A 12573-nucleotide genomic window follows, 5' to 3' on the forward strand; every position below is an offset into this window, starting at 1 on the left:
ACAGTTTTTCCACCAATAACAGATATTATTCTGAAAGAAGCCTGAAGCTGTCTACAAACGAAGTAGATTCTCATTAATTAATTTAATTTAAAATTAATTTAAAAGAGCAGAACAACAAGTAGAAGGCCCTGTATTTGTGTGTTTGTTTATATCAGGCATGGGTCCAAGAAGTTGCAGCTGCAGAATACAATCCCACAAAGTTGGAGAGTGCTCTGAAGAAAAACCCTGAAGCCACATCATATATATCTCTGTTGAATTTAAAATGCAGTCCTGGCATTAAGTAAGAGCTTGTGGCAGCTTAACAGAAGTCCAAGAAAATGGAACACATTCATTATGACCTTGAAGAAAATATTTTTTTAATCTGAAGCTGTCATTGGATATATGGTAATATGAGGGCACCTATTTTTTGAGATAAACACTTTTTAGTTAAAATATTGGTGAGGATCTTGGGGAGTACAGTCAGATCTCTGAGTCTACAACTGTGTTTAATATGAAAAAATCATATGCTTTTTAATAAGATGTTTTGATGACAACATAAAGATACACACCCCACAGATCAAATGCTCTGAAGTTGATACATCAGAGGGTTGTGCTGCCATCCAGGGAGACAGGCAGCAGAGTGCTGGACAAAGTTTATTCAGAGTCTGGGCTAAGCCCTATGAATTTCTTTACCTACATGGAACATGGCATTAACTTTCAGAGACCAAAAGCAGAAATGAACAGTGTACTACTGAAGTGAAGTGCCCTGGTACACCCAAACCACAACAACTCTCTTGGATGCTTTAGGGAAACCTGTAAATTATGCAAACTACATGTCTGAGCGCAAATTACTTTTGACAAGTACTAGAGGCCTGCATCCTAAACACTGCAGTAGGCTGTACTGGAAGAACCAGAAAACCCCAACATTTAGAGACCTACAACCAAAAACTGTACACAACAAGTATCATATGAAAAAGATACAGAAATATTATTGTCTTACAACTGGTAAAGTACCAAACCATCAAATCAAAGTATTAAATGCTTCATGGATTCACGAAGGTAATACTTATGTAATTCATTTTTGTGCAATGCTGTGGATGTGAGATACAAACCATTCAAGGCTACTGAACACAAACATACTGACTGTGACTCACTAAATCCTCAAGGACTAGGGACTGAGCAAGAATAGTGGAGAAGTATCAGTGTTCTTTCTTTTGAAAGCATCTGGCAGTACCTCCTGCCACTGACCGGACATCATATAGTTTTTTACCACAAGCTCCTAGATCAGTTCCAATCCTTTATATCGAATTTTTTACATAACCTATTATGGCTATCACAATTACATTAGAAAGCAATGTTGATTAAACATCCAAGCATCAAGTCATTAGGATACAACAGGACTTTTGATCAATTTAAGTGGAGCTTAAAAAAAAAAAAAAAATCACCACCCATATTTAGGATGACACTTAATTTTAGCAGTCAAGCTTAAATCCACTAAGTCTTCAAGCTGTTCTCTCCACATTTCAATCTCATCAATCTTACACAACAAATTTACAAATTTTCAAGTTTATCTAAGGTATCTGTCACTTCTTATAAAAAGTAAAGTTACCGTTGAAAAAGATCCTTCACCAAGAATTTTCCCAAATTTGAAGTCATCAGGTCGTTTCTTTCGAGGCTGTGGAGGCTGCTGTCCTGTATGTTGCTCCAAGGAGTTTGAATTAGATCTTGATTCGGGTTCTGTGCCCTCCATGTTAGATGCCTGTCTGCTGCTGCCACAAGCGGAAATGACAGGTGGAGTGCTGGAATCTGCTTGGTTCCTCACCATTGAAGGAGATGAACAGGAGCATAACACCACGCTTGACTGGATTGGAACAGCATCATACTGAAAAGAGAAAATTAAACTATTATTCCCATACCTGACATAATTACCATGCACAACTCTACTTAATTTCCATACAAGGTTCATAAAAATTCTTCTTTGAAAGGGTTATCATTAAAAAACTCTTTAGGAGGGAATAAAAGCATTTATGTTGGAAACGGCAACAATTTGATAAATAACTCTTTTTAGGTCATGCTGTCATATAGCCATAGGTCAAACATCTGAACACTTTAATTCAAGAATGCTTTTTTTAAACTCAAAAAAATGCTCCTAACACCAAGTTATCAAATTTCATGGCATCTTCTCCTATGAATAACATGACCTTAAATTTCTAGTCATACAATAAACACCTGTATGTACCAGTAACATTAGTTCAGAGATCCAAGTTACAATGAACTCTAAACAAACACATGAAAAGTTTAATGGAGACAAAGGATGTATTTTTAATTTTTTACTTAGAATTTCACTTTAGTGCACATTGGGGAAGGACATAACATAAAAAGGCAGATCAGGTGGAGGTTTTAATAATCAGCAACACCTAAAACTTTTTTTGAAGAATGCTCTGGTTCATGACCTTTTAAAACAAGGGAGATTGCACTACTTAAATTCTACATACGGCCACATAAAGACAATCCAATTGCAAAACAAAAAGAACAGATACAGCCCAGAATACAAGATGACACACTCCTAAAACTGATTAATGTAATATACAAAGCAAATTGCCATTTGGTACCCTTTTATCAATTTTCCCTAAGTAAGATCAAGGAACCTTGTGAAGCTGCTTTCTGCCCCTTTTGGTAATACACCACAATTAGTCTGTCAGGGACTGCTTCTGATGTTCTACTTGAAACTGGGCAGAAAACACAAACAAATAGGAGAACTCTGCTAAACTACCACTAACAAAACAAAACAAAAAATTGTGTGTAAACATACAAGAGGAAATATTTAAGAAAGTTAACACCATTTTATAAATCTCAGTATTCTAACATACATCCAGCAGAATGAAACTATGACTTAATGAAAATCATGGAATCTCAAAACAGATGTATTGTACAACCATGTTAGAGTCTGTAACATACACCATGTTACAAAATTAAAAATTACTTCTCACAAAAAGAATTTTTTTACCTCATAAATTTCAATTTGAAACAGTTTTCTGCATTTTAGTCAGAAACCACCTTGGAAGGGAGTTGGACTGGCACTCACTTATGCACATGGTCTTAAGGAACCTAGCTCCCAAAGAAGCGATTCCTCACTTGGCTGTGCTCTGCGCAGTAGAGAAAAGCTGCCTTTATTTACTGCTAAAACTGATATTATTATTGTGCACATACATATTAAAGTGTATGTGCTGTAGGTCACAGTTCCTTTTATGCCTTATATGCATATATTATACCTGACATCTTCTGCAGACTAACTATTGTCCCCAGAATTTTCATATCCCAGATGAATCACCTCTCCTTCAGACAGCTACTCACACAGCAGCCGTGTCTAAAGATACACACTAGCTAGAATTAAAAACAGATTGTACCCTTTCCCATCAAGACTGCAGCAAGACTGACACAAGCATAAGTGCTCAGCAACTGGAGTGACACCAGTATAAAAACCATCCCATTAAATGAAATACAGTAAATAAAACACACACACGGACTAAATATCGGGATCCAAATTATAAACTGGCACCAGTCACAAATGAGGTTTTACAGGTAAATAAAGCAGTAGCATTGTGGGGGGGGTGGGGTGGCAGTCGGGTAGTCTGATTAGATTCTGCAGCTAGCAAGATCACCTTGAAAAAGCAAACAAGCAAGAAAAAAATCCACTACAAAAGCATCAGAGCACTGTGAGAAAGGGGGGAAAAGGTGCTGGATGCAGTGTGTTTCATTACACAGTAGTTGAAAACTAAGACACAATGAATATCAAGTATAGAAAAATCCTGAGGGAGGAGACAGGAGTAATGGACTTTGTAGGAAAAGAAGGTTATTTTTGGCCAGGGTATAACATCAATTAGTCCCCTGACTTTCTCAAAGGAAAGTCAAGATTAGGAACAAGGAGGACAGAGGAACATGCAATAGATTTAAAAGGATCAGTTACCTAAGAAATGACAGAACTATGTAACTAGGTCTGCACCTCAATGTTTATTGAAAAAGGTGATTCCCACACTCGCCCTTTCATACTCCACGTATTCTTTAGTATTTTGTCCTGTGTTATTTACCTTCTAAGTTTTATTTTGAAAGGCTCCAAATAACATGTCTGCAGAAACCATATATGCCTCTATATATAGGTTTTCATATATGCCTAAGACAGAATACAGGCCAGCTTATCTGATGTAACCCTGTACCTTACTCTTTTGTAAAAATCAGACTTAAGATCTTTCTTCTGCCAGATGCAGACATTTTTTAGTGAGATACAAAGTCAGTAACTGAAATTTAAAATGTTCTAAACTGCATCTGCAATTCTCAGAAGCTTGAAGCTGCTCTCCTTCTAGCACTTATCAACATTTCTCAGCTGGCAGTCAGTGAAAGCACAGATCCTCCCATGGTAACAACAGACTGACCTATTGCATGTCATGTATCACCACAGACCATACTGACAAAATCACTAGATAAGTGGTTATCTCTTTAAAAACTAGTCTTTAACCCCACTTTCCCAAACCCTTAAGGGTTCTCCTTTTTCATTGACTTTCATATAGAAGTAGTTTCATTCTTAGTGCAACATACTTGATTTTGAAAATCTTCCAGGGAAGAAAATAACAAATCTGCTGAATATATGTGGCACTATAGATTAACAGTCATTTCAAAATTTATATCAAGTAGTTTTCACTAAATAACTACAAACAGGATTCCTTCTATTTATACATGAAGTAAGTACTAATACTGTTCTTTTCCTCACTTGCCTGCAAATAGTCGGAGTAAACTTTAGTAAACTGGAATCAATGCAAAAAACCCACTAGATAGGATCATGTTTTTCCTTCCTTGCCCACCACCCAAAAGGATTCATACCTTTTCCCTCTGCAATTCAGCATTTTGACAACTGCACTATCACTAGAACTATTGATGTATTTATATGCATCAAACACATACCACACTTCTCTAAAGCAACTACAACCACAACTGCATATCCACTAGCTTTATCCCACCACAAAAACTGCAACACTATTTTCCTGAGACCATTCTATCAACACTGACAGCAGCAAAAAATATTTTTATTAGAGACTGAGCTTCTAATAAAACTTCCAAACTGACTAAAACTTCCAATATCATCTACTTCTGTACTAAGTGACAGGATGTTGAACACTGTTGAACACTGAAGATGACTGAGAACATCTTTGCTATTGCTGAAATTCTACTAGCAAGATCTATTACAAAGAAAATCAGTATGAACAGGATGCTGACCTCTCAGCTGTCTGATAACACTGAGTCTGATTGCTGACTATTACAGAATCTCAAGCTGCATTAAGACATAGGACAGACATGATCATAAAACCTCTTAATCTAACTACTTATAAAGCTAATTTTTTGGAAGCAAACCTTGGTAACGGAAAGTATTTTTTTACACAAAGCAACATGACCTTTAAACCTCAACTGGTACATTTGTTTTGATTATAAATAATGCTAATGAGACTATAAGCTAGAAGATTGGCACAACCCAAGATTCTGCTAAAGGCAGTTTAAGTTAGACAGGTTTGGTCTGAGCTGTTTTGTAAACAGTCTTGACCTTGTCATATAAGCCAGAAGTTCTGAAAGTGAAATTTACTTTGTATTGCTTACAATTTAAACATTGACAACCTAGAGTTTTAAAGCGAAAAAACTAAAAGCTAAGCAGTTATATTTAATATATTCTTTTCAAGACACACTGGTGTTTCAGAGGGTTGACAAAGATGCACCAACTGCATGTGACACACATCTCATATCTGAAAAAAAGCATCAGAAGGGATAAAGGGATAATTAACAGATATTACACGCAGCTTTTCCACTGGCCTGCTCCCCTCTCATATCCCACAATTAAAATGTTAACCTTCTGTAGGTTCCCCAGTACCTGGTTGTGACGGTCTCCAGTTCAAAGGTTACTGTGTAACACAGTCACACTGAGAGCTCCAGCATATTCCAAAAGAAAAAGCAACTGATCCGGTCAGATACTTAGATGGGCCTGAATATATGCCTTCAAACTATGCCTCATAGTACCTAAAATGAGACTGCAGGCAAAAGCAGTGTAGTTCAGGGACAAGAAACTGAAGATACAAACACACTGATTCAGAGTAACAAAATCCAACTAAAGGCCTCACATTTCAGTGCAGAGAGCACAGTACAGTTTGCACCAATAAATACCAATCCCATATAGGAGCTATTTGCAGAAGTGTAATGATTATTGTGTGATCCCTATCAATATTTAACACCAGTTTTCCTTTCATAAAGTCTGATGCTGCACCAGAGTGAAGCACCCCCAATGAAGAAAACCCAGAGCAATAATGGATAGTGTGCTTTCATAAATTGCAGTAAACATCAGTTCTCAGACCTTATATGCTCATGTCTATTTATGCTCTGGATGTCTGTCTAAAAATGGATTGTCAGACTTTCTGCTAAGTGACCAACAGCATCCTCTTTCTATTAACCAATTGTACATGTATCTGTACAGAGAGAAACAATGTACTGACTAATGAAACTCCATTGCAAGCCAGTCCCTCTTTATATACACTTTGAATACGCTTAGAAGTTTGTCAGATAATCTCAAGAATTCAACAGCACATCTATCTGCCAACATTATTATTGCCTTTAAGTAATTAAAATACTAGCCTAAAGAGAAAAAAACGGTCATTAGAAAAGGTCACTAGATGCTATCAGCCTATTTACTGTAACATAAAATCAAGCATGTAATGAACGAGACAAAACTCACAGTAAGCCAAGTCTCAAAAGTACTTTGAATGCATCACACAGCTCCTTAACTGTTCACCCACTTAACAGGTTAACTTTGACACCAAAATACATACAGACATATTAAAACATCACAGTAATTTAAAGACATGTACTCTGCTCACAATTTCAGCTTGACAGAAGTTCAGCATGACTTCTAAGAGCAAACACGCCTCCCAAAAAAAACCAAGAAAGACAGGACACACTTTAAAGAGTTCTTTGAAGACAATAGTAAGTCAAACTGCAGCAAACAAACTCCACTCCATGTATTAGTTATTTGTAGATATTTAAAAAGCATTAACACCAAACATTCATCTTGTGATCTCATGTAACAGTGGTTTGCATTTATGTTACATAGAGCTGCATCAGCACTCTTTCAAACCTCATCATCAAATGGCAAAGATTGCTGTAGAGAACTTTAAATTTAGCACATAAGCCAACAAACTGCCCCTTTAACACCACATAACTTGAAGAAACTGGCAGTCAGGAAAACAGTCTGAAGTCAAACAATTTGTCAAAATCTATACTTTGATCAAGGTTCATAAATGGTTACCAACTACTATATTTAAACGAACATATTAAAATCTCATAGTTCAATTGTAAAAACTATTTTGACATAAATTCATTTTGCAAGAGAATCGGAAGTCATATCTATCTACGGTAAAGTTTTTTGATCTCAGAAGTTGCCACATGAAGAAAATGTTGTTTAAAGACCATTTTTATGAATTAACCATGCAAACTTCAAAAGCATTTGGCTCCATAAAAGGAGTGGGTTTTTGTTGTTCTTGTCCAGACAGACTGCGATACCAACTGATTAAAGAAGTCTAGGCTCTAACCCACCAAAACAACTATGCTCACCCTCAGGCCCAGTGTCATCTGAAATCTCTCTGATGCTGAAAGGTAAGCACTCATTGAAGTACTGCATAAAACTGTTTCCCTCAAAAATACCTTAACAAAATATCTTGATAGAAATAACCATAATTTAAAAGACAATAAAAGAGCTTTAAAAATACATGTCCTGGTAATACATTTCTAGATTAAAGATGTACAAATTAATGGAAGGAAAGCTTCAAGCTTTCCCCTATTCAAACATACTATTTTAACTAAAATGGGTTGTACCTCTGCAGTAGTGGTAAACAGAAGTACTGTTCATCTACAGTCATTTCTTGCTTTGTGCAGTAAATCCATAACAAAGTTCATCCATAAGTGATTAATGAGGATATCAGCTTCATATTATATTAGCAAAAATATAGCCAAGAGGCTCAGTGCTTTGGAAGCACAGAGAACACCTCTACATTCTTAGATTGTTTTGGCCTTTAGGGAATAAAGGTATTTTATCCACAAGATCATTTTTGCTTCTAGAGAAATTAATTTTTCACATACCAAGCAATGCTGATCCAAAATTTTAGTTTATGCAAATGCCCTTCTCTAAATTTGACCACTTTACATACAGTGGTATTTCTTGCCACTGACTTCCAAGATTGTAATTCAAAAATCAGGTAGGGATTAAAGCTAATGAAAAGATTTATAAGAACCCGCATATCAGCCAGTTACCCTCTAACCTCCTCTACTGCTAAGCAAAGCATTAAGTTCCAATCATCTTCAGAGACAGACTATTTAAGCCCTCCTTCCACTACCTAGTACTTCAAAACAAATCAGAAACAGGAAACCACTCAAATCTCCAAAAACCTAAAGTCAGCCTAGAGCCCAAACAGCTAAACAAACCACTGAGAATTAATTTAACATAAACAGATCTAGGCCAGCTAACAGGAAAACAAAAGCTGTCTGTGATCGCGATAGTCTGGATCCCAGAATACACCACCAGCTACCTCACAAGGCACACTGATAATCAGGTGCTGCATGGCATAGATGGGGGCTCAGCCTAGCAAACACAAAAGGGTTTCCTATGCCAGGCTCCTTGCTAGCAGCTACAGGAGGCAAAGAGAACAGCTTGGCGTGAAGAACAGAGAAGCAGACACACCAAGGTGGCAGTATATAGATGGAGTGTATGTACGAAGGATTCATGGCACAGTCAAGAAATGTAAATTCCTGCAGGATTACTGAAGAACAAAACATTGAATTTAGTATTTTTTCAGAAGAATTCTCTAAGCCAGTTAATCCTTGCAATTTCTCACCATAAAGAATAATAAAATATTTGCAAGTGAAGTATTTACAGCTTGTCTTTTAAAGCAGAAATCAATTCTCAAGTTCAATATTTAGCCACACAGCAAATCACTTATTTCCTACAGCAATTTTGAGTAGAATTCATATGGTGTGAAAAATAAGGTTCTAGACCAAACAGCTAGCTTTGCATACTTTGTTTCCAGTCCCTTCAGGTGCTTTAGACTACAGTAAGTTTCTAAAAGCTTACCTGCAAATAAGATGTCAGAAAGGGAAGTGGGAAGGGAGGAAAATCTGCTTATTCCTCTTTTTTCCTTCTTTATTATATATACATAATCTAACCTGGCCACTTGCAAAGAAAGTTTTTTCCATCTAAAATACCAGAAATAATTCCTTGGCATCATACATATTCTTTGGAAAGGTCCAATATGAGGAATTTGAAAAATGATTTTATCTTTCAAACATAGCGTTTTCTAAATTAAGGTCACTCGCATATTTTCTGAATGCCATAAACGTGCTAGTTCTACACCAATCTGTATAGCTTTTCTGACAAATACATATAAAAAAATACAAGTTTACTGTTAAAAAACAGGTATTACTAAAATATTTCAAATACTCAGACCAAATTTATTTTTATTACTTTGCCAGCTGACTACATTTTTCAGTCTAACAAAGTGATTGTGCCCCTGGTTTCATGCCTTCTGTACAAAAATTCCTGCAAGTACCTCAATAGTCAGCATCCCTTTCCATGATTTTCTGATAATGCTGCCTCCTAACTGGAGCCTGAGCCTGCAGGGTATCTTACAACATCCAGCTACAGTAATCTACCTGTAGAGTTTCAAGAGCTAAATTAAACTTTACTTCTGGCACTGTAATAGATCAATAACCTAAAGAAAAATTTGTTAAAAAAAAAGCCTACCCATATGGTAGAACCATTGTTTAGTAGAAGATCCCTATTATACTCAGATTATTCTGCGGATCATATCCTTTCCACTAGCTCTAAGAACTTCTAATGTTAGAAATATGAATGCATATAAAACTGTTCCTCTTAAAACTTCTGATTTTTCCACCTTTAAGCACCTTTTTAACATCCTTGTCTTCTACTATTTTCTATTCTTGCAGCCTGCTTTGGTAAGCAATTTGATGTCTAGAACATTTACTAAAAACCTATCCCAGTTAAAAGCACATACATGACTGATAAAGACTAGTCATGGCTTTACGATGAAAAGAAGGAGAAGAGAAGAGAACACTAAATAGACAGGCTTGAAGGGTTTTTCCTACATATGTATCAGGAAGTTTTACATGTACAAATAACTACAAATAGAACTCTTAATATAGTGTAATCTAATTCTCAACATAGATGCAAAACTTACTCTATGTAAGCTCTGCAGGCCCAGTTCTTTGAAAAGTGTAGTTCATAGTAGTTCCACTGGGGGAACAAAAAGAAGGTAGCAATTTTGTTCAGCCAGGTCCATGACTACAGTATAAGCTTTATCAGGTCGGAAACACTGGTAGAATCTAATAACTGCTCATGCAGCTGAACAGCCCAGTGAAGAGGCTGCTGCAGATGAAGATGTAAACTACCATACTTCCAGACTTCTCATTATGAGAGGAAGGGCACTTCTTGGTTTGAAACCCAATATACTCACAATAAGATTAACAGCAAATAACTAACATCACATTGGAATCCGCAACTAAAGCCTAAAATACTTTTCTTCTTAGAAGTACAACTCCCTCCTTATGTCACATCTTCAGAAAATAATGGAACATTTTAGGAATTGTCTGTGCATACAAAAATACAGAAAACTGTTTTGGCAGAGAATTGCTAGAATGTTCCTTTCAAAGCTGCGCTCTATTCACACCTCCCCTCCCTAATCCCCCTTATGCATTTAAAATTCAGTCATCACAGAACTCATTATGTCACTAACTCCATCACATAAACATTAACAGTAACTTGCTCAGTCTCAGAAATACTGGATTTCCCATATTTGATCTCATCTTAATTACAAAAAGGTTAGTTGAATTGGGCCACTTGTATCTGGTACTGCCTATCAGTACACTCACCTGACCAGGAAAATATTAAATAGAATGGAAGAGAAGGAATTAAAATGAATTATCCTGACAAAATATCCTAATTTTTACCTAAATAGGCAGCAGTTGCATTCTTAATTTTTCCCCTCTCTGCATGTTTTTCTTATGGGCAAGGACTTAAATTGTATATAGAAAAGGAACAGAAATGCGAGCATTTTTGAGAAAAAAAAAACCAAAAAGATGGGCAATAAGCAAGAGCAGAAACACAAAAGGAAGCATACTCTCTGTTTAAGAGTCCAAGTAAACAGAAGTCATCTCTGATGCTCAGAAGCAGTTTTATAGAGCAGTATCAACTAGCAAGAAAGCAAAACAAATTCCTTTAATAATCAAAAACTGGTTTATCTCATACTCCTTAATGTAGCATTTATGTGTTCTGAAGAGTTATTCCCACAGTACTTCTCATCTTCATGAATAAATATGATTTTGTGTAATACCCTAATGAAAAAAATCACTGAGCATGAAGAGGAGAGCACACTGAAACAGCATGTCAAGAATCAACACTGCTGTGCTATTCTCCACAGAAAACCCTCCTTAGCCAATTCCAACTGATGAAAAGGTTTTAAGTGTTGCAGAATGAAGCTTGGCAATTTGCAACTGACAGAACACAAGACCCAAAAGCGCAGCAGCATGCACACGAGGATAAGGAACATATCACTGCCAGGTAGTTTTGTCAACACGAGTGAAAGCTGGTGATTATTTTTCTTTTCAAGAGGGAATGTCTATGCTAGCTGAACTGCATAACTTACAACACAAAAGAAGATTTACCATTACAACGTCTGTATACCAGTTACAACTCCATCTTCTAGATATGCCACCGCACACAAACCGAGTTTACGCTGTCAGACTAACGTAAACAACTGCGTTTGAAACGGCGTCCTACTGTGACCCTCGCGATCTTCCTCACGCGTTTGTTCCTACTACAAAAGAAATCGATTACAGAGTGACAGGTAACTCCCACAAGGCAACAACACCTGTTCTCCCGTCGGGAGACGGCCCGGCATAGCCACGCCAACGCCCCGTACCGGAACCGAAAACGGAGGTCCGCGAGAGGCCGCAGTGCGGCCCCTTCACCATCGGCCTCACCTCCTCCAGCAAACGGGCCGCGCTCGGAGAAGAACGGAGACCCGCGGCGACTCAGGAGTGGGGGGCGGAAGAATGACCGCGAGCAGCAGAGACAAGAGTGGCCCCAAGGGCGGCAGCGCCCGCTCACCCGCCCTGTTCCAGCGGGCGCAGGAGGCGGGGCCGTTCGTGAAAGCCCACCGCGACCCCGCCGCCGCCAGAGCGCTGGGCACGGGCGGCCACCTCTCACGGGCCGGCCCTCACGCCCGGGCCTACTTATTCCCCCAGCACCCCGGGGGCCGCAGCCCCGGGCAGACTCACCAGGGGGCTGCCGGTGCTGGCCATGGCCCGCCTGGCCCGCGGGCCGTTCCCCGCGCCCGGACTCACCAGGGGACTGCCGGTGCTGGCCATGGCCCGCCCGGACCGGGGCCTCTCCCCACCCGCTCCGTGCTAGGCGCTCGGCCCAACCTGAGCCAATGGGGCGCCCGCGTCCCCCGCCCCTGACGTCACCACAACAATCCCCCCGCCGTAGGTGGGTCT

The 12573-nt window shown here is 38.4% G+C and overlaps 1 protein-coding gene across 6 annotated transcripts in view; it reads right to left on the minus strand.

Annotated features, from left to right (window-relative positions):
- The window catches only part of PDPK1 (3-phosphoinositide dependent protein kinase 1), a 31856-nt gene that overhangs the window by 19194 nt on the left and 89 nt on the right, over positions 1 to 12573 (minus strand). Inside the window, exons 1-3 of one of the 6 annotated variants that reach the window (XM_058035502.1) lie at positions 12421 to 12506; positions 11740 to 11891; positions 1589 to 1861 (exon numbers count right to left, since the gene is read on the minus strand). In XM_058035502.1, the coding sequence (XP_057891485.1) occupies positions 1589 to 1861; positions 11740 to 11742 (276 nt within the window). In that variant the 5' untranslated portion in view covers positions 11743 to 11891; positions 12421 to 12506. Of the gene's footprint in view, positions 1 to 1588; positions 1862 to 11739; positions 11892 to 12354; positions 12507 to 12573 lie in introns of those variants that run through there. The other 5 variants (XM_058035501.1, XM_058035503.1, XM_058035500.1 and 2 more) reach the window with 5 other exon arrangements.

Source organism: Melospiza georgiana, chromosome 16, assembly GCF_028018845.1.
Source record: "Melospiza georgiana isolate bMelGeo1 chromosome 16, bMelGeo1.pri, whole genome shotgun sequence".
Lineage (NCBI taxonomy): Eukaryota > Metazoa > Chordata > Aves > Passeriformes > Passerellidae > Melospiza > Melospiza georgiana.